This window comes from Panthera uncia, chromosome B1 (assembly GCF_023721935.1).
Source record: "Panthera uncia isolate 11264 chromosome B1, Puncia_PCG_1.0, whole genome shotgun sequence".
Lineage (NCBI taxonomy): Eukaryota > Metazoa > Chordata > Mammalia > Carnivora > Felidae > Panthera > Panthera uncia.
The window spans coordinates 176,781,918-176,804,623 of record NC_064811.1 but is presented as its reverse complement, the minus strand read 5'-3'; the positions used below and the strand labels follow the sequence as shown (position 1 = coordinate 176,804,623).

Sequence of the window (22,706 nt, the reverse complement as noted above, 5' to 3'; positions counted from 1 at the left end):
CTTGTGATGATGTGACATGATAGAACGCCTAAATGATGAGATGAGGTGAAGTGAGTGTTGTAGGCATTATGATGTAGTGTTAGGCCACTGTTGACCTGAGGGTATGACAGAAGGGTCGTCTGCTTCCGGACCACAATTGATCAGGGGTATGTGTAACCACAGAAAGCTGAAACTGCAGACAAGGGAGGACTACTGTAATACTTGTAATTTGTGTCTTTTTGTTGTTGTTGTTGTTTTTTTTTTTTCCTTTTTGGATGTTTATCAGTTTTATTGAGCTTCTCAAACAATAGAATCTGGTTTCATTAAGATACTCTATTGTTTTTGTCTTTCCATTTCATTGATTTCTGCTTTGATTTTTGTTTTTCCCTGTTGCCACTTTGGCTTTAATTTGCCCTCCTTTTTTCCAGTTTTTTTGAGGTGAAAACTGGAATCATTGATTTTAGGGTTTTCCACATTTTTTATATAGATGCTTAGTGCTGTCAGTTTACACTTAAGTACAACTTTGGTTGTACTTAACAACTTAAGTACACTTAAGTATACTTTTGGTGTTATCCAAAAAACTCATATTAGGGATGTCTGGATGGGTCAGTCAGTTAAGTATATGACTCCTGATTTCTGCTCAAGTCATGATCTCCTGGTTCCTGAGTTTGAGCCCCATGTGGATCTCAGCACTGACAGCACAGAACCTGTTTGGGACTCTCTCTCCCTCTCCCTGCCCCTTCCCAACTCTTGCATTGGCACATGTACTTTCTCTCTCTCTCTCAAAATAAACAAATAAACTTTAAAAAAAAAAAACCTCATATATTTTGTTTACATTTTTATTTCTTTCAAAATACTTTTTACTTTCTGTTTTACTTTCTTCTTTGAGGGATTATATAGAAGTGCATTATTGAGTTCCCAAATATATGGGATTTTTCAGATCTCTCCATAAATTTTATTTCTTATTTAATGACATTGCTATAATAATATGATTTGCAAAACTTGAAACTTTTTTTAAGTTTATTTATTTATTTTTGAGACAGAGAGAGATTGAGAGAGAGAGAGAGAGAGAGAGAGAGCACGTACAGGGCAGAGAGAGAGGGAGAGAATCCCAAGCAGGCTCCATGCTGTCTGTGCAGAGCCTGATGTGGGGCTCAAACCCACAAACCTTGAGATCATGAGCTGAGCTGAAATCAAGAGCAGGCTGCTTAACCAACTAAGGCACCCAGGCACCCCAACTTGAAACTTGAAAAAAATGGCCTAAAATTTTCTCTATCTTGGAGAATGTTACATGTGCACTTGAAAAAATAGCATATTATTTTTTGTTTGGATAACATTTTTTTTTTTTTATAAATGGCAAGTAAAGTTTGATTGTGTTGCTCAAATCTATTATACCTTGTTAATTTTTGGTTGACTCCTTATACTTATTATTGGGAAATGGGGCTTAAAATCTCTGTAATTTTGAGTTGGTTTTAGTTCTTTTTTTTTAAATTTATTTTTTTAATGTTTATTTTTGAGAGAGAGACAGAGACAGAGAGAGAGGGAGAGAAAGTGGGGGAGGAGAAGAGAGAGAAGGAGACATAGGATCTGAAGCAGGCTCCAGTCTCTGAGCTGTCAGCACAGAGCCTGACGTGGGGCTCAAACTCAGGAACCGCGAGATCATGACCTGAGCTGAAGTCGGGTGCTTAACCAGCTGAGCCACCCAGGTGCCCAGTTCTATAAAATTTTCTTTGTGTATATCCTCCATAGCTCTTCATTTTAAATGTATAAACATTTAGAATTTCTTTTGTACCCTAGAAGACCTCATGACCTCTTTACCCATATGAAATGGCTTTTTTTAATCTCTAGTAATAGGCTTGGCATTAAAATTGGTTTTATTTAATATTGAACGAGTCACTCTGTTTTCATTGGACTAGAGTTAGGATAACATATCTGCTTCCATTTTTTTACTTCTAACTTGTGCGTTTTTATTTAAAGTTGATTCCTTGTAGGTGGAATATAGTTGGGTCTTGTTTTTTGTCTAATTTACCCGTCTTTACCTTTGACCACAGTGTTTACATTATTTCCATTAAATAGATATGATTAGGTTTAGGTCTGCCATCTTGCTATTTGCTTTCTACTTGTCCCCTTTGTTTTCTTTTTATTCCTTTTCTGTTTTCTTTTGGATTAGTTGAGATTTTGTATGATGCCATTTGGTCTCCTTATTGGCTTTTATTTTTCTGATTGCTTTAGTGCTTATGAGAGAGGGAGAGCAAGGGAGACACAGAATCCGAAGCAGGCTCTGGGCTCTGAGCTGTCAGCACACAGCCCGATGCCAGGCCCAAACCCACAAATTGCGAGATCATGAGCTGAGTCAAAGTCAGATGCCCAACCCAACTGAGCCACCCAGGCGCCCCCATATAGTTTTCTTAATATTTTTGTGTTTAGGATTTGTTGTCGTAAATTTCTTGTTCATTATTCCTTCAAATATTTTGTCTATTCTCAGTCCCCTTCTCTTCTACTTTAAGAAAAGTATATCAATCCCCATGAAGTTGTTTAAAACATCACTGATGTTCTCCTCATTTAAAAAATTCCATTCCAGGGCCACCTGAGTGGCTCAGTAGGTTAAGGGTCTACTTCAGCTCAGCTCATGATCTCAAGGCTTGTGGGTGTGAGCCCCGCGTCAGGCTCTGTGCTGACAGCTCAGAGACTGGAGCCTGCTTCAGATTTTATCTCCATCTGTCTGTGCCCCTCCCCGACTCATGTTCTCTCTCTCTCTCTCTCTCTCTCTCTCAATCTCTCTCAAAAATAAATTTTTTTAAATCCATCCTCTCTTTAGATTTTATTATGTATCACATTCATGAATGTGTATATATTTTGCAATGTCTAACCTACTGCTAATCCCATTTTGTGTCTTTTTCATTTCATTGTGGATGGATTTCATCCCTAGAGGTTTGAGTTGAGTCTTTTTTATCCACATTTCTAACTTTTGAGTGTACAGCATATAGTTATAATAATCATTTTATCATCCATTTTTGCTCATTTAAACATTTTTGTCAGGGTGCCTGGGTGGCTCAGTCAGTTACGAGTCTGACTCTTGGATTCAGCTGAGGTCATGATCTCACAATTTGTGAGTTTGAGCCCCACATCGGGCTCTACACTGACAGCACGGAGCCTGCCTGAGATTTTCTCTCTGTCTCCCTCTCTATGCCCCTTCCCTGCTTGCGCTCTCTCTCTCTCTCTCTCTCTCTCTCTTTCAAAATAAATAAGTGAACAACAAGAAAAATTAAGCATTTTTGTCAATAATGAGTCACTTTTGATTGCTTATTGTCTTCATTATGGGCCATGTTCTTCTGCTCCTTTTTATGGCTTGTAATCTTATAATATTTGAAGTGAGGCATAGTACAGTTTACTTTCTTTGGTGCTGTGTGCTTTTTGATGTCTATAAATATTCTCAAATTTTGTACTGGATGCAATTAACTAAAAATGGATTCACCCTTCAGGGTCCTGCATTTGGGGTTTCTTTGGCAGATCCATGGACTTGCTAGGTCTGTAGCTAATCATTCTATATTATGAATTGTGATTCAAGATTTTCCTGAGTCCTCTCCCAGACCCCCATTAATGATGATATTTGTGTTTGTTTTTTCAAACCTGGCAAGTACTATTCCCAGCCCTGTGTAAATGCTGGACACTATTTCCTCTATTTCTTTCCCTGACCTAGGGCAGCTTTCTCACACACTTGGAATAATATATAATCTGCTGATTATTTGAGGAAGATCTTCTGACGATCTCTAGAGTTCTCATCTGTCTGCATCTCTGTTCTCTCTGGTACTCTGTCCTGGAAACTCTACCTGTTGGTCTCCCTGGAGTCTCGCTCTTTCTCCCCAACTCAGGAAGTCTCTGGGTTCCACTTGGATTCTTCCTCTCTTTACCATCGCCTGTAAGTTCCCTTAAATGAGTAACTTGCAGGGACTTGCAGGGTGGCTCAGTCGGTTGAGCATCTGACTTCGGCTCAGGTCATGGTCTTGCGGTTCAGGGGTTGGAGACCCGCATCTGGCTTTCTGCTGTCTGTGCAGAGCCTGCTTTGGATCCTCTGCCCCCCTCCTCTGCCCCTCCCCTGCTTGTGTTCTCTCTCTCTCTCTCTCTCTCTCTCTCTCTCTCTTAAAAATAAATAAACATGAAAAAAAAGAGTAACCTGCAGTATGTATGATCCCATCTCGTTTGTCTTTTTCTGTTAGGTGTACTATATTCTCTGACATCAGAGTGTCTTGAAACCATAGTTTTATATACTTTGTCCTTCTGTTGTTATTTCAGATAAGAGGGGAAATCTCATTTCAGATATTCCATCTTTTCAGAAGCAGAAATATTTTTTTTCTCATATTGTTTCTTTTTCTACCATTACAGGCTATGTCAACATCCTTCCTAAACCTTAGAGCTTAAAACATAGCTGAGCGCTCAAGTAAAGTGTGACCAAAATGTGTGGCGCACTTACCCTCTGTTATTTACGTGACCCTGTTTTTCACTCAAACTATGATTACACTACACTTCTGTTCGCAATTTCACTGTATTGACTAAGTTTTATTTCTCTTCATCAACAAGGTTAATCTTACTCTGGCCGCATTTTTAATTCACATCAACAATCAGCTATCAAAGAATACCTGTAATAACACAATAATCCCAACAGATACAGTTTAATCAACCTAGAATTCAACAGGATCATTTTCTCACTCATCAGCATTGTGTTTGTAGTTATACAGTCTAAGATAATATTTAGTACTTAAACCCTTACCACTGAACCCATCTGACATAGTTGTCTAATAAACAAAACACCTTCTCCCATAAATGTTCACAATTCTTCCCCCCCTCACATTCTGTTCTTGTGTAGATTTTCGTGCCGACCTGTCAAGATCCTTTAGAATTCCTATTCTGCTCTTCTGCTCTCCTTCCACTTTTAGTGTCATATGAAAATGGAATTAACATGGCATCACTGTATTCCTCAAAATGATTAATAAAACATGGTGTTCAGATAGGAGTTTTCTTACTAAACCACAAGCAGTTAAAACTTATCAGAATAGGGGCGCCTGGGTGGCGCAGTCGGTTAAGCGTCCGACTTCAGCCAGGTCACGATCTCGCGGTCCGTGAGTTCGAGCCCCGCGTCGGGCTCTGGGCTGATGGCTCGGAGCCTGGAGCCTGTTTCCGATTCTGTGTCTCCCTCTCTCTCTGCCCCTCCCCCGTTCATGCTCTGTCTCTCTCTGTCCCAAAAATAAAAAAATAAAAAAATAAAAAAATAAAAAAAAATTAAAAAAAAAAACAAACTTATCAGAATAATTGTAAGCAAATATAAAATGAACACATGTTGAATCAAACAAAAGCTAGGCAAGTTCGGGTGCCTGAATTATTATATCCTCCCATTTATCTAGACTGTCATAAACTGAAAAGTAATTTAAAAGTGGAGTACAATCGTTACATGAAAAGCAATGGACAAACATTGTAAAAAATGTGTATTTGTTTAAGAAAAAGAGATATAAGGGGCACCTGGCTGCCTCAGTAGGTTAAGGGTTCGACTTCAGCTCAGGTCATGATCTCACAGCTCATGAGTTCGAGCCCTGTGCCAGGCTCTGAGCAGGGTCTGTGCTGACAGCTCAGAGCCTGAAGCCTTCTTAGGATTCTGTGTCTCCCCTCTCTCTCTGTCCCTCCCCCTGCTCACACTCTGTCTCTCTCTCTCTCTCTCTCTGTCTCTCTCTCTCTCGCTCGCTTTCAAAAATAAATAAACATTAAAAAAAAGAAAGATATAATTATCTGTGCTTATATTTGCTAAAAGTAAAGAAGTTCACAAGGAACAGCAAAAATTGTTGCATTTAAAGGAAATGTCAGACAAGGATTTATAGGGCGGGGGTAGAAGTGAGTCTCATCCAGTGTAACTTATGCTTTTAACTTTTGTGTTATGTAAATGCATTACCTTGACAAAAGAAAATGTGATTTATGAACAATAATGTAGCAGAAAAGATTTTCACAGCCTATTGGATATTGTCTTCTATTGAGATATCTTTGGACAAAAAGTATCCCTTCTGCCAACGTAACCACAAATACCATATGCAAAGAGTATATATGTAACCATAGCAATTTTAAAATGATATTATCACTCCTTTCAGTATTTGCAGACATTCACACCCATCATATATAATTTTTAGTATGTGAACTATAGTGTCTTACGGAATGCACTGATTCTTTTCTATTCGACTAAATCCTTATAGGTTTCTCTCCCTGATAATTTAATTTTGAAATGAAAATTGTATTCTAAATTCACATCTATACTCCATGAAGGCTGTATCCTGTTCTTTTATACAGTAGCTCATATCTTAATAGCTAAATACATGTTGGAAAGACATTAAAATAACATAGAGAAACTAGTGTACTGACATCAATTTCGTGCTTATCTACTTAGTGAAGATGAGTCTTGGAAGAAAAGAAATACAGAATCAGGTGAAATAACTGATAGTATGAAACATAGGCTGACACAGATTTTGGGAAAGAAAGCTCAAACATCATATACAATTTATTCGTAAATATTTTACTGGTAATTTTTATTAAAGAATGCTTGGAGGTCACAAAACACTTGAATATCTCAATGTGATATTACTTTTCATATATATATACGTGTATATATATATATATATATATACACGTATATGTATATAATAGAAAGAAATAGTAGGGGTTGAGTTATATGAAAAGTGTTTAACAATATGCAAATTATATATTGTAAAGAAAGAAATTCTGACTGAATAATAATATTTAGAGGTAATTATCAAGCAGACGACTAAACAATAGATAAAAGTCTTTTTCCACATTACCATTTATTTTCCTTTAACTGAACTATATACGTTGACAACACAATAATTTCCTAAATAAAAACATAATAAAATTATTTATTTTCCATCTTTACAATGAAGCATTACTCAGCTAGAATTTTTGGAAGGAATATTTATACTAAATCAGTATGTTTCTAGCAAGTATTCGCTTATGTATGTGATTTACTCGTCAACTCCATTGATTATGTGGCATTCTTCTGTAAGTCATAGAAATTTTGTGTTAATAAAACAATGTGTTTATACAAAGTGTGACTCAAACCTAAGGGTCTTCTGCTTCTGATAGCCTTCCTTTAGATAATTTATAGGCGAAGGGATCTGTGCTATTTTAGGTAAAATAGCAAGACTGTAATTAAGGTAAGGAATCCTATAGGGTATGGAATCCAGCTATTCCTAGCAAAAGAACCATAAGAAAAATGTGTATAAATGTTGACTGTAGGGTTTTTGGAAGTCTGAGAAATGATTAAGATTAATTTCTGAGTTAAAAACACTTGTGTGATGTTGTAGATAGCATTAACAGCTCTCTCCCTATGACAATTCTTCCCCTTCTAATAATACCACCTCAGGTGTTAGGCATGTGGATTAGCCAAATGAGGACCGCAGGCTTCTACTGCAGCCAGGTGTACCTGAGTTCTAGCCAGTCGGATGTAGGTGGAGGTGACATGTACAGTTTCAGATGTAAGTGTCTTTCAAGGAAACGTGTACCCTGGAACCTTCTATAACACCGTGTGCCAACTAACTGGAATGCAAATAGAAACTTAAAAAAAAGAAAGAAATGGGCCTGCCCTCCGTTTTGCCTTCCCTGTCTCTGGAATGAGACGCATAAAAGTGACCTGAGCACCTGTGTTCATCTCCAAAATGGAAGCTATCGTTTGAAAGTTGCTGAAGACCTCATGTTTTCATTTTAAGCAGCGAGCACATACCAGACGTGTGCTGGAAAGAGAAGCAGCCTAACAAGTAATCTGATAGACACGAATATCCAGAAGGAAATTTTTGGAAATATACTTCCAGCCCTTAGATGCCTTCATTTAATACCTGCAGTTAGCAAGTGATGATAAGAGAGTTTGCCATCTGATTTTTTTCAAGTATTATTATAACATTCCACTTCATTTCATCATCAAATTATTTTTATCCTCTGGGCACCAAACAGCTGGCTTCAGGGAAAGATAGATAATGATATGTTTTTGAAGGAAAATTAGACTAGTATTTAAAATGTTCTGCATGTTTATCTGTGATACTTTTTTTCTTTTACATTTAGCTGGAAAATTGATGACAAACATTGTTTTTAATCAGAAAATACCTTAGAAGTAAAAAATATTAATCACTAGTGAAGGACAGTATGTGGAAAATAATTAGAAATTTCAATTAGATGAGAGCAATGTAGGAAGTTACTTTTGACGACTCTGTAAACACACACACTGATTTAAATACCTATTCTGAAAGGAGGGATGGGCCATGAAGAGGTAACATGGCCATGCTTAAATCCAAAAACCGAAGAGATAATCAGGAAATAAGAAACTTAGAAATCCATTTTGGAAATTACTTTTAATAAATTCAAATACTGTCTACTGAAACACAGTTAACTGTCTATAATAATATCAGAAGTTTCCTCAAACATTCAATTAAATACATGACTTCATAAGATCCTCACCCCAAATATTACCAGTATATGAAAACATTAGCTTGGGGGGAGGCATTTTAGCTGTTGACATTTCGTCTTGAATGTTTTTTAAAATTTCATGGTATCAGAAAGTCCTCAGGAGACTAGAGAAAATAAGGGTGTTGTTAGAAAGATTAATGTAGAGAAGATAGATCTTAGACAAATATTTATTTTATTTATCTGAAAATCCTGTTACTATTTTGAAACAATTAAGCAGTCACTTTATAAACTGGAAGATAGCAGTGGGTTAGACAGGTCCTTTTCTGAGAGAAATATTTAATTGAAATGTCATGTATTAATTTAAGGGCTCAATCTTAATTCAGTAACTCTGCTTTTTCTATTCCCATGTGGAAAGAAATCTTTTATTTCTTTACCTTTTTTTTGGGGTTTCTGTATCAGGAAGGCACTTAGAAGAAAAAATGGTACAGTGAGAAGGGGATTTAAGAATGCCCCTTAGCCCTGTCTACACTTTTGTAAATAGTTTCTTCATTAAGTTCTCTTTAAATACTCCTTCTCACTGCACATTTTTTCATAGACATGAAAAGTAATTATATTAATTAATGAATAAAATTTTACAGTTCATATAAATGTACTCCCCCCCACACATTTAATATTCAAGCACTGGAAACGTTAGGTAACAAAATCAGAACATTACTTCTAAAAATAGAATAATTTAAAAGGTATATTAAGAGCATTCTTCTTTATATAGTCTCCTAAAATTAGTAGAAAATTTGTAATTCAATAAGTTGTCTTTTTTGTGGAAGAAGCATATCTGTTAATTTTTGTGAGTTTTTTTTTTCCTTTGGCATGCACAGTTATCAAACTACACTTAAGATAGCTCCCAAATATAAACATATACTAGCTGAATAAGCATTGTCCAGATATTTGTAAGGAACTTGAAATATACTCATATCAATATGTATGTCACAAGTGTATATTAAGTATTTTGTATTATCAGCTAAGGCAAGTCCATAGAATGTTTACATAGAAGGTGAGGAAAGACAGAAACTGAAATAGACCTTGAAAGAAGCCAGAAAGCTAAAGGTGCAATATTATTATAAAAGATAATTTGAATATATATATACATATATATATATTTAAGCAGATAATTTGAATATATATATATTTAAGCAGAATATGAGGCATTTATTTAGATGATAAAGGAACTAGATGTTAGTTTTTGACATGTTTATTGAGGCGAAAATTAAATGAGGTTATTAAATCAATAATCAAATTTTCTTTGCAAGAAATATTTCTTGAACACCTGTAATAGGTGAGAAAATGCATAATATAATTACTGAAGCTTCAGGGATGAACCATATAGATATAAATCCTTAAACTAATGTAGCTTATATTTCAGTGAGGTATTCAGAAAATAAATAAGCAACCAAAAGTGATAAGAAGAAAAGTAAAATAGATTCAAGTGGAAGAAAATGATGGTAGAACAGGATTGCTTTATAACAACATGGTGGGGTAAGGCTTCCAATGTGAAGGGTGTGGTGAGTTTCTGTAGACGAAACAGAGAAGGGAGAGAGGGAATGGTGGCCATTTTAAGGAATGGTAGAGGATGAGCTATTTGAAGGAATAACTCTTTAGAAAACCAAATACAGTCATGAGCAAAACACACCAAGATCTGGCTCAAGATCATGGCAGACAGAAGAGACAAAAAGTATAAAAACCTGTGTGTTTTATAAAAGCAGTGTGTTTAAGAAATGGCAAAAGAACCATTGCAATGAAAGCAGACGCTGGAAGTCCTGAGAGTTGAAAACATGGGGTGCATTCTGAATATCATGTGGAACTCCTGAAGAGAGTTGAGTAGATGAGTCACGTGGTCTGATTTTCATTTTGAAAATGCGACTCTGGCTTAAATGTGGAGGATGTACATTGGGAGGCAGGGCAACAAGAGCAAAAGTAGAGGCATGAGTAAGAACACTTCTCCATTGTTGCAGAGAAGTCAACCCTTTAACCTTAAGTGGTTTCCTTGAAACTGAGAAGCCATTTTTCTCTTGATGTTTTCAAGGCTTCCAGTGTGTTTGGCTTTCCTCATCTGTACTATGATGTGCCTGTATGTGGATCTTTTTGTATTTTTCCTCTTTGGAGTTCATTAAGCTTCCTGGATATATAGGTTATTATTTTTCAATACGTTTTTAGGAAGTTTTCAGGCATTATTTCTTAAGGTATATTTTCTGATCTTTTCTCTTATTCATCTACTTCTAGAATCCCTATTACACACATGTTCATGTGTTTAGTGACGTCCCACATTTCTCTCTGAGGTTCTGTTCGTTGTTCTTCATTCCTTTCCTCTGTTCCTAGATTTTATAACTCTTATTTGCCTTTAAAATTACTGATTTTTTCTTCTACCAGTTCAAATCTACTCTGGAGTGAATTTTTTCATTCAATTGTTTTACTTCTTAGCTTCAGAATTTTCATTTGCTTCTTTTATAATTTCTGCATCCTTATTGATATTCTCCATCAGATGAAACATTTTATTAGACAATCATTTAATTCTTTGAATACAGTTTCCCTTAGGGACGCCTGGCTGGCTCAGTCACCAGAGCAGGCGACCCTTGATCTCAGAGTAGCAAATTTTAGCCCCACATTGGGTGCAGAGATTACTAAGAAAATTAAAAAATGAATGCAGTTTCCTCTAGTTATTTGAATGTGTGTATACTGGCTACTTTAAGTAGCTATTTGAAGTCTTTGTTAAATCTGACATTTTGTAATTTTTCACAAGCAATTTCTATTGCCTGATATTTCCTATCTATGGGTCAGACTTCCCTATTTTTGGCATGTCATAATTTTTTGTGTTTCTTCATTTGCTATATATCCTTAGAATTATTTACTGACAGTTCAATTGTTTATAAAATATGTTTCAACAGTTTTTCTGAAGATTAAATCTGCCAAGTTCCTATCATTGTCATTTCAGAAGTGGAACCTGAGATTAACCTTGAAGTTGAGGGCTAACCTGTTGGAGTGAATTGTGGCCCTATTTACTGAGAAAGGGATTACTGAGGAAAAGATAAATTAGCAAGTATGTGAAAATCAACAGTTCTTATCAAGATAAACATTGTCTTTCAGACATTTATAAACAGTATATAAATGTGGATTTAAAGATAAATATTAATGCACATTTTATAAATTTTGGATTTACATACATTTTATTTAAAGTATATGATCCAGGATGAGAACCTTAGGTGAATGGATGTAAATAGTGAAGGATTTTTCTCAATTCTTTTATTTTTATTTGCCCTTGAGACATTTCATAAAGAATATACGTAAGAGTCATTAGTCTGACCTCTGTGGCATGTAAATATTTTGTAAATATTTACAGAATAGAAATAAAAAGGGAGAAAGCAGAGATGTGGACTGAAAAAGTATGACCAATGAATTACAAGAAAACCCAGGAGAGTGTGGTTTTTCAAATCTTAATCTTCCTGTATCTCTGATAGTGATCTTTTTCTTGAAAATAGTCCTTTACAATTTTTTTTAAATGAATTTGTTGGTGATTAGTTCGCTCAGTTTTTGTTAGTCTGAAAATATCTTCTGGCCTTTGATCTTGGATGATAATTTTGCTAGCCTTAAAATTCTAGGTTGGCATTTTTATTTTTGTTATTTTTTTCTTATTTTCCCCATTACACTGAAGATATGTTTTACGTGTTGAATTATATCCACTCCCCCAAAAACAAAATTTCATATAAGAAGTCCTAACCCTAGTTCAAGAATGTGATCTTATTTGAAGATAGGGTCTTATTTGGAGATAAAGGTAATCAAGTTAGAATGAAGTCATTAGGGTGGATCATCCAATATGACTGATATTCTTATAAAAAGGAGAAATTTGGACACAGAATATACATACAGAGGGGGAATGAAATGCATGGAGAAGATGGCCATCTACAAGCCAAGGAGAGAGACTAGAACAGACCTTTCCCTCATTAGCCTCAGAAAGAAGCAACTCTACAACACCTTAATCTCTGACTTCTAGCCACTGGAACTCTAAAGCAATAGCTTCTGTTTTTCAAGCCACCCAATGTGTGGTGCTTTGGCAGCCCTGACAAACTAATAAACATTTTCTTGGTCTCTGTCAGTTTTGTATTTAGAGGTGAACATCAGGTTAAATATTATAAATTCCCACTTCTTTGGAAACAGACTTGATGATATCGCTTTCATTGGCCAGTAGTACGATAAATGATGTATTACTTCAAAATGAAAGTTAAAAGACAGCGCTCAGTTCGCCATATCCTTTTCTCTTGTTGCCACAGCTTTGAAGGCGCGTGTTAAGATGGAGCCTTTACCATTTGGGTCCCTGAGTGATTTCTGTGACCATAGCATCCTGCTGAATCATGCTGGAAGTGAGCATGAACAAGGAACAGACCTTCGCTGGCCTAAGGCATTCTAATTTGAGGGATTGTTTCATTGGATTATAAACTAGATCATTCTCTCTGATACAAGACCCGATTTGGTCATTTTTCTAGAAACCCGAGACTGAGGCTTCCTTGGAAATCAGAAATAATGTGTTCCGATGCAAGCAATTCTAAGAATTACATGTAATCATAAAAATATGCATCAGCTATAACAAATCAATAATAATGCACAGTTGACTAACTGCCTAAAATGATCATATTATAATAAAAACTGTATTTTATACTAAGGTTTCTTAAACTGCTTATCTGGAAGTTTATTGTTTCGTGCTCAATTAACTGATTTATAACACTAAAAATGTGTTCCCACTAAATGAAATCCAGAGACAATCTACCTAATGTTAAGGGGAATATGGAACATTTTGAATGTAAAAACTAAGTATCAATAAGCACGCCTCAAATATTCATACTAAGAAGTGTTAGTAGGTAATATAAATAAATATGCAAGTACAACCCTGTAGCGAAGGTGGTTACTTTTTCATATCATTTTCAAGAATACAGTTCTCTGTCTGGAATGGGTTCTGTGTAAGACCTCTTACATTAGAAAAGTTAATAAAAGTACTGTTACGGTGACTTTCACTATGATATTTAGGTAATAAGTTGTCAAAGTCGGATTTTTTAAAATGTTTATTTATTTTTGAGAGAGAGAGAGAGAGAGAGAGAGAGAGAGAGAGAGAGAATATCCCAAGCAGCCTCTGTGCTGTCAGTGCAGAGCCCGATGGCTGGGTTTGATCTCACTAACCATGAGATCATTACCTGAGCTGAAAGCAAGAGTCAGATGCTTAACTGACTGAGCCACCCAGGTGTCCCAAAAGTTGGATGAATTTGGAAATCGAGAAAAAGTAATCTTGAAATCTGGTATGAAATTTGTACTTAATTGGTACCGTGAGACCGTATTATTAGTGAATACATCTGCAAAATTATACTATCGCAACCAAACAAGTTATATTGCATGTAATTTAGAGGGAATTTGCATAAAAATATTATCAGAAAACTGTACCAACTCATTTTTCATTCTTGTGTTGAAGTCTAAACATGGATACACATATTAATTATTTGAAATAAAATGCATGTTAGAAAGGAAAAGAAATAAAATTATTAAGCATGCACATGACACTACCCTGATAATTGTGTCAAAATGTAGCAGAAGACCAGGTCAAGCTGACAAGAAAGAAGTTCTTGTTCTTATGAAACATGTGTTAAAAATTAAAAATAATACACCACAATGGGAATAACTTTAGTTGGGTATTACCAAGAAATGAGTTTTCAAGTCTCAAGTTCTACCACAACTTCCATAAATTATACTGCATCATTTTAGACATTATTAATGTCTGCTGAAAAGTTAGGCAATGAGAGATTACCAGAAGATATTAGGAATTTGTTTTCTCCTTTCTTGTAATATCGACTTAGCAAAAATGTAGTTGTAAGCAGTCTCTTCTCATTACTGTTTCTGCTCTTATATAATAATTCTATCATATTTATTTCACTGCATGTGACATGCATTTTTGTTTCAGTTTTTTCCTTTATATATTAAAAGAAAATGAGTGGTCATGATATATAAAAAAAAAATTAGGGAATATTTCACTCACCAACTTTGTGCTGTTCATAGTTTTGAAATGCTGTAATTTTATATCTGCATACTATACTGAAAAAAACCAGAATATTTTATGCATATGTTGTTCCGTTGGTCCTCTTAAACAAAATCGCAAGTCAAAGATGTATGCTTTCACTTGTCTTAGACAACATAGTCAACAAAAATGAGATAAAGAGGCATATTTTACCTGATCCTCTCAGAATTCATAGAGGCCAGGTCCAGGAGAAAATACCATAGTAATTTATGAAATGGCTGGTTAGGTAGTCATACAAGTACAATGATAATGATTAATTAATGAACAATATTATTATGATACTGTTATGAATCACCAAGAAGAGGGAAGAATATAAGCATAAAAGATTTTATTTACACCATTAAGTGTTGAAATTGTCTAAGTAGAAATTTAGTTTGCTCAATGCAAAGGCTATGAAACAATTTGCCCCAGGATATTATGGTGTCCATTTCCACAGCATCATTTTAGGAAGTCCTAGAGCATATTTTTTCCCCTTTTAATTAAGTGCTAATGATTTGTATATTGTGCATGTGTGGTGGGGCAGTGTTTCATAAAGGTGGAAGGTTTCTAACTTCTAAATTTTTTTTTATTTTTTTTTTTTTTGACGTTTATTTATTTTTGACACAGAGAGAGACAGAGCATGAACAGGGGAGGGGCAGAGAGAGAGGGAGTCACAGAATCTGAAACAGGCTCCAGGCTCTGAGCTGTCAGCACAGAGCCTGATGTGGGGCTCGAACTCACGGACCTTGAGATCATGACCTGAGCCGAAGTCGGACGCTTAACCGACCAAGCCACCCAGGCGCCCCTCTAACTTCTAATTGATAAAGATAAGCATGACAGAGAGGGAGAGAGAGAGGGAGAAGGATACATGGAAACCTAAAGAAGTAAACAGAGAAAGAGTTAAGAACAATGAACGGTGAAAATTCAGAATTTAAGAACTCCTCAACCTGGGTGGGGCGGATGAGTTATTTATTGATTCATATAATAGGCAAGCCCAGGGCTAGACTAGTTTGTCTCACGGGATCCAGCCTTTAAGCAATAGTTTCAGGCATGTCTCTCTGTGCTTCTCATTCTCCTTCTTACCTTCTTCCTGCCAACCCACCCCCTCCCCCCCCCCCCCCGCCCCGCCCGGCCCCCGCCATTTTCACTGATTGGCTGAATTCTCAGGCAGATTTTTTCCACATAGGGGTATAGCTAGCCTCAAAAGATTAGTTTATATCATGCTCTGGGTCTGTGATCTGGAAAGAAGATTGTGCCTCTTTTTCAAATCATAAAACAAAATCAGGAGAGTGTTTGGGTCATGTGCTTGTGTATGAATTAATTGTTTTGGTTGAAGAGAACTGAACAACTTCTAGACGGAGAGTCAGCACCCCCCTCCTGCCCCCATAGATTGATCATGGGGACCATATTGTCAGTAAAGGACATTGAGGAGCAGTGGCATAAAAAAGATAGTCCCTCCAACAGTAATCCAGGAATTATTCATTGAAACCTTTGTGGCATACATTTTAGGAACTCAGATTGGCAAAAACTACAAAGTCTGATAACACTGAGTGTTGGCAGTGATGTGGAGCTACAGGAACTCTCCTATTCTATTGGTGGGAATGTAAATTGATACATCAGTCTGAAAAGTAACTTTTTATTATCTAGAAAATTTGGAGTACATTCTCTATGATCCAGCCATTTCACACCAACGCAAAAGCTCTGTAATTGCTTGAGTATAGGAGATTTGTAGGAAAATTTTTATAGCGTCCTTGTTACTGATTCAGATATTCTAGAAATCTGTAAGATCACCAGTGGAAAGTAGATCCCTAACTGGGATATCCATATAATAGACTATAGTGGTGAAGGTGAATAAACCAGAACCACATGTATCAAAAGAGATGAATCTCACAAGCCTAATGTGTGAAAAAGCCTAGTCTCTGAAAAATAGAAGTAATATAAAGCTGTGTGTTTGTGTATGCATTTATGTGTGTGTGTGTGTGTGTGTGTGTGTGTGTGTGTGTATCGCAAAACTGAGAGAAATGTTTTAAGGATACATACGTTAAGTAGTAAAGTTACAAAATGGAAGTGGTGAGAACTCATTTCCGAATAATGCTGACATGCAGAGTTCCCCTAGGGTGAAGGTACATGTGATTAAGAAAAGATGAGCCAAAGCATAAGAGACTGTTAAAAACTGAGAACAAACTGAGGGTTGATGGGGGGTGGGAGGGAGGGGAGGGTGGGTGATGGGTATTGAGGAGGGCACCTTTTGGGATGAGCACTGGGTGTTGTATGGAAACCAATTTGACAATAAATTTCATATTTGAAAATAAATAAATAAATAAATAAATAAATAAAGGAAGATGGAGAATAATAGTATGAGGTCATGGCTATGGTATAGATGGGTGAAGGAGTGATAAACAAGGCATAAAGATACAGAATGTGGAAAGGAGTGGAATTCACTTCAGTTTAAAAACAAACATTTTTTAAAAGTTTTTATTCAAATCCCAGATAGTTAACATACAATGTAATATTAATTTCAGGTGTACGGTATAGTGATTCGACAATTCCATACATCACGTGGTGCTCGCCATGACAGCGCACTCCTCAATCACCCATTTCACCCATCCCCACCCCCAACGTCCCCTCTGGTAACCAAGAGCCTGTTTCTTGGTTTGCGGCTCCCAACCATCCCTCTCTCTCTTCCCCTTTGCTCCTTTGTTTTGTAAAAAACAAACTTTTATTGAGGAATTACTGTATACAAGGCACTGGTCTAGATACAGGATGGTAGGAAGCCCCAGGTAGGGATACAAGGGTGAATGCAACCTCAGGGTTCATATAATGACCTTATTTGCTAGAGAAACAATGGTTATTCCAATTCGGAAACAGAAATCAGTTCCTATGGTTGGGGGCTAGGTTGTAGGGGCGCGAGGAGAGGGGTGGTGTGCTAATCTCAGACAGGATCCAATGTAGATTGCAATTGCCAAAGGCCCTGGAGCCCTTGTTCCAAGATCAGCCTCCCACCCTGGCCCCTATGATCTTTCCCTCATTCTGCTTCTTCTCCTTCTCCCCCAAGTACACTCATAGTACACTTTCTGCACGCGAGTTTCTAATGACATACATTGTATAGAGTAAAATATAGTGCTCATTTATATTTATACTTCATGAAAGCAGCTTCTTTTGTTTTGTGTCAGGCTTTTTTTTTTTTTTTTTTTTTTTTTTGGCCCATGATAATTCCAAAACAGGAATTTGAGAACTCTGGATTTCGTTGACTGTATTGATTCTTGCTTTTGTTTTTCTTGTGGGAATTTCTAATCTTTTAATTATACTCTTCTTCAAGACCTTGAAAATATTGGCAACACATAAAATCAGAGTTATATAGGAAGAAAGATCCATCATGATATGCTTGAGGAAAACACACCAGAGATAATTAGGTATATCCATTTTTATCTTTGCCTTGTTTTCTTTAAATTAGGACTAACTAGTACCAAGAGGCCCTATGGAAATATATTGTTTGAGCTCCCGTAGAGGTTTTTATTGAAGAAAATTTTCTAATTCGTGTGTTTGACTGATTTAATGTAGAAAACGCAAAAACAGTAGATAAATTACTGGAGCCTCTCTATTTGTCAGCAAATATGTCTTTGGCTGCTGACTATGTCTTAAGAAATGTGAATGTTCCAGAAAGGCAGTGGAGCCATCTCTGAGGAGAGCAAGAAATTAGCTTTGCTGTTACTTTTCTTTATTTGCTTTTAAAGAATATATACAGAACGCTAAGTGAACTAGAGAAAATATTTGGAAATATATTTAATACTTCAGTCCTTTTGTGGAATCTATTATTTTGCTTACATGGTTTCTCCCTTTTTCCTGCTAATTCTCTTTACTTATTTTTTTTAATTTTTTTTTTTTTTTTAGCATTTATTTATTTTTGAGACAGAGAGAGACAGAGCATGAACGGGGGAGGGGCAGAGAGAGAGGGAGACACAGAATTGGAAGCAGGCTCCAGGCTCTGAGCCATCAGCCCAGAGCCCGACGCGGGGCTCGAACTCATGGACCGCGAGATCGTGACCTGAGCTGAAGTTGGACGCTCAACCGACTGAGCCACCCAGGCGCCCCTTCTCTTTACTTATTTTATCCCTGACTGTTCTTTGTTTGATTTTGCAGTTGCTGACAGAAACTTCCTCAGCTGTTCTTAAGGAAACATTTAGTCTTGAGACTTTAGTTAGCAAGTTAGTGTTTAAGGTGACTAGTAAAATATAGAACTGTCTGGATATCCCATGCCACATGACCTATTTGCTAAGGAATCAGAGCTCCTTATCCAGAGTCATTCAGGCATATTGCTTTCCTGCAACTCGGGAAGCATTGATGGTTGGGAAGAAAATGGAACTGAGCATTTACCTAGCTCCTCTGAATAACTGGATCCGAGTTGACCTAGCCTTACAAATATGTGAAGCCAGGAATGTGGAAAACAGAGTAAGACAACGCAAAACATGTTATGATATAATAAATTCAGCTTCATCTCGCCTAATACATTAACTTGAAGCATAAATATTCACAGTGATGCACTATGTGTCTAATTGCATGCATTACTGTCTGCTATTTGTAGAAAAGGAAAGCAATGTACAACAGCACAATATATTCAAAATTGTTTTCTGATTTAAAATATTTACTGTCAAGTATTGCTAATTGCTTGCAAATATGCCTTCTGAAATGTTAGTAATATGTTGAATAAAGTGTAGTCTGCAGTATTAATTTATATGTCTATTTTTAGTTGAATGATTTTGCATGCATTTATTTATGGCCTAGATGCATTTTTTAATTCCAGGTGTGCATATATTTTCTTACTAGCTTATTGCTTTTGCTTATTTAAATTTATTGAATTAAGATTTCAACTCACTTTGCCATATCCAGATTCTCCACGTGTATTTCTACTAGTTTATGTGACACACAATATAGCATGCTTATGTTAATAAAGTATCTTACATATAATGACATCAAATGTTATGCCAAGAAAAGTCTTATCAACTTGTGTCTATATGGGGCATGTGTATGTATGTGTGTGTAAAATATATATTATATACATATAGTGATATAAATCACTTCAATGTCATTAAAATCACTGATATATTTTGTGGATCAATTCACCCAATAACTAAGCATATTTGAAGAAAGCAATGTAATATACATGTTAAGGTTTTATGTGTATAATATCTAGAATATCTTTCAGGCAGTTCGGATTTAGTGTATGTCTGAGTGCCTTGAAGACAGATTGAGACACAGAGGCCGCAAAACTTAGAAGTCACATTTATCAACACATCCAGCCCCAAGCACGCTTTTTTGAACATCACCCAGTTGGGTTACTATGGTTTAAAGATTAAAAGCACAATACAGGAAGGTTAGACCATGATTAGGAGAAGACACACTCCACTGAATACAGGCTGCTAAATAATGTTTGCCAGATCAAAGGCAAAGACTGTTACCAAGGACAATAGGTCTCCCGTGGTTCCAATATTGCCATTAAATTTCATTTAAAAAAAAAGTGCTTTGCTTAAAAAAATATATATAACAGACATTGAAATACAATTCATGCTGTTTGGGTCTTGACATACTGCAAGGTTAACATCAGTTTTATCTTAGCATCGTCATAAAAAGTTGAAGCTTTTTAAAATTTCTATGTGGACCTGAAAACATGTAGGTAGTTTCTTATATTAAAAGAAAAATATACATCTTGTTTTCAGAGAAATTATCCCACAAGTCATCAGGGTTTGTAATTAATGTTTTCCTCTTATTAAGTGCCCCTCAGAAGCTATGGTGGTGGGAAGGTATAAGATACTAAAGCCCATGGGCTAGGCCTGGCAACAAGGCCGAGGTGGGGCTGAGGGCCAAGGAAAGGGAAAGAAAGTTTACGTCTGGTATTCATTCACCTATCCAACTTCCTACCCTAAGCACCTCTAGAAATCAGACCCAAGTTTAAATTTGGAGGATATTTTGGAATACAAAGATGATCTCATGTTTTGAATTCCAGGGGGTTGCAGATCAAACAAATTATGGTAGAACATTGTCTTAGTCTGTTTGGGCTGCTATAACAAAATCCCATAGAGTGGGTAGTTTAAACAACAGACAGTTGCTTCTCACAGTATTCCAGGCTAGGAATTCCAACAGCAAGCCACTAGGATAGCCAGCATCTAGTGAGAGGCTGCTTCCTGCTCTGTAGATACCAGCTTCTCACCGCGTCCACACTCAGCAGACTGCAGAAAGAGAAAGGGCAAACTTTGTATGGTCACTAATCTTATTCCTGAGGGCTCCACCGTCATGACCTAATTACCTCTCATAGATGGCCTTTGAGGTATAAGTTGGCCTAATACCATCTCATTGTGGGCTTGGATGTCAACAGAAGAATTTTGGGCAGACACAAACAAGCAGTCCATAGTATATGGAAAGCAAATGAAAAGAGGTATGAGCAAACGTGATGTGCCTAGGTCCGTGATTGGGCTGGGTTGTATCTGACAAGAGTTTCTGATGTAGATAGCAGAGGAGAGATACTCCGGATCTTACAGGAGGGGAAGGTATATCATATGCCAAATGTGTTATGCCAAAAGAAATAAATAGATATTATGGAAATACCAATTCCTCACCCTCTGACCAGTTTGATCCTCTTGTTGAAGCCCTTCAAACTTACAAATTGATCATGTATTCCAAATATGGAAGCTGTCTTCGTGGTTTGTAGATGGATTAATATGCAAAATTGCCCAGCATCAGAAACAGATTTCCAATACTATGATGTAACTATATTTAATACTATATTTTAATAAATCAAGAAAACTTTTGATGAGAAAATACATTGGGGAGCACTAAAAACATATATATGTGTGTGTGTGTGTATATGCATATATGTATTTATATTTGCAAGATTAACTATAAAATGCATTCACATTCAGTGACAGTAAAGGGTGAACAAAGTTCAATATTAAAATATGTGAAATGTAGAGTAGCTAACTGTTCACAACTGAGTAATGCTTTACAAGTACCTTGCCGTGTAGCAAGCACAGGCACTATTGTCTGCTTGCAGAGAGAACAGGGGAGTAATTCAGTCCATAAGTATTTATTGAGCAACCGGCATGTGCCAAGTATAATGCCGCGTGTTCAGGCTACAACCAAGAACAAAGTAGACGTCATCTCTCCTTGTGCGTATGTAAAGGTTTTTGGTTTGTTTGGGTTTGTTGTTGTTGTTGTTTTGTTTTTTAGTTAGCTAAGGCTACAAACCTTGTTGGGACTATGCAAGCATTTAGAGGTCAGATGTATGCCCAGCCATCCCAGCCCAGCAAACCCGACCAAATTAGAGAGCCTACTGGAAGGGAAAACAATTTCAAAATATTAATTCAGGTATAAAATGTACTTCAGAGACAAAAAAAAAAAACTAATATATCTATTTCTCCTCTTTTTTCTAAAAAAAATACATGTTAATGGTTTCCTACATGCCAGTTTCATTTTTAAACCTTTCCTCTGACCATAGGAGCTGACGCTGTGGAAGCTCAGTGTAAGAGATTTGAAGTGAGAGCGAGTGAAGATGGCAGGGTGCTGTTCTCTGCAGATGAAGATGAGATTACCATTGGGGCTGAAAAGCTGAAAGTTACAGGTACTGTAGCTTGAGGTCTTGGAACATTGTTTACTTCTTGAAAGAACATGCAACTGAACAAGAGCTACGTCATAAGATGTACGATTCCCATGCCTCACAATGAGTTCACATCATAACATGATCTCCCACCGTTTGATTTTCCAGTAGTCTTCAACTAGAAGGCACTGGTTGTGGTGCCAGAAGACAAGTAAACATTGGCCTCAGTGACATAGAAGTACGGCTGCACGTCCTAGGCGTCCTAGGTGGATGGAATAGGAGAGGCAGAGCAAAGTGGGTCAGGATAGTGGAAGACAGCCTAGAATTCAGACACTGAGAAAAGCTAACTAAAGGTGATAGACTTATAAGATTCAGAGGTATTATTTAAAAGTGAAAGACATGCAAAGAAGACCTAAAATGCAAATATCAATGGAAGACTGAAGTAGGGGAAAGGTTATGAGTAAACTAAATTCTTTTCTTTAGATCTTGTAATTACTCTCAAAAGCATCAAGAAATAATGTTATCCACATATTATTTAGAAGTTATTAAAGTCATTATTCTAATGTTAGGGCTATTAAAGTCAATCACCAACCGAAATTAAAAAGC

General features: G+C 36.4%; 1 protein-coding gene across 1 annotated transcript in view; it reads left to right on the top strand.

Moving 5' to 3' along the window:
• The window catches only part of SGCZ (sarcoglycan zeta), a 459,998-nt gene that overhangs the window by 373,131 nt on the left and 64,161 nt on the right, over positions 1-22,706 (top strand). The window contains exon 4 of the mRNA XM_049631689.1: positions 22,002-22,124. Within this exon, the coding sequence (XP_049487646.1) occupies positions 22,002-22,124 (123 nt within the window). The remainder of the gene's footprint in view (positions 1-22,001; positions 22,125-22,706) is intronic.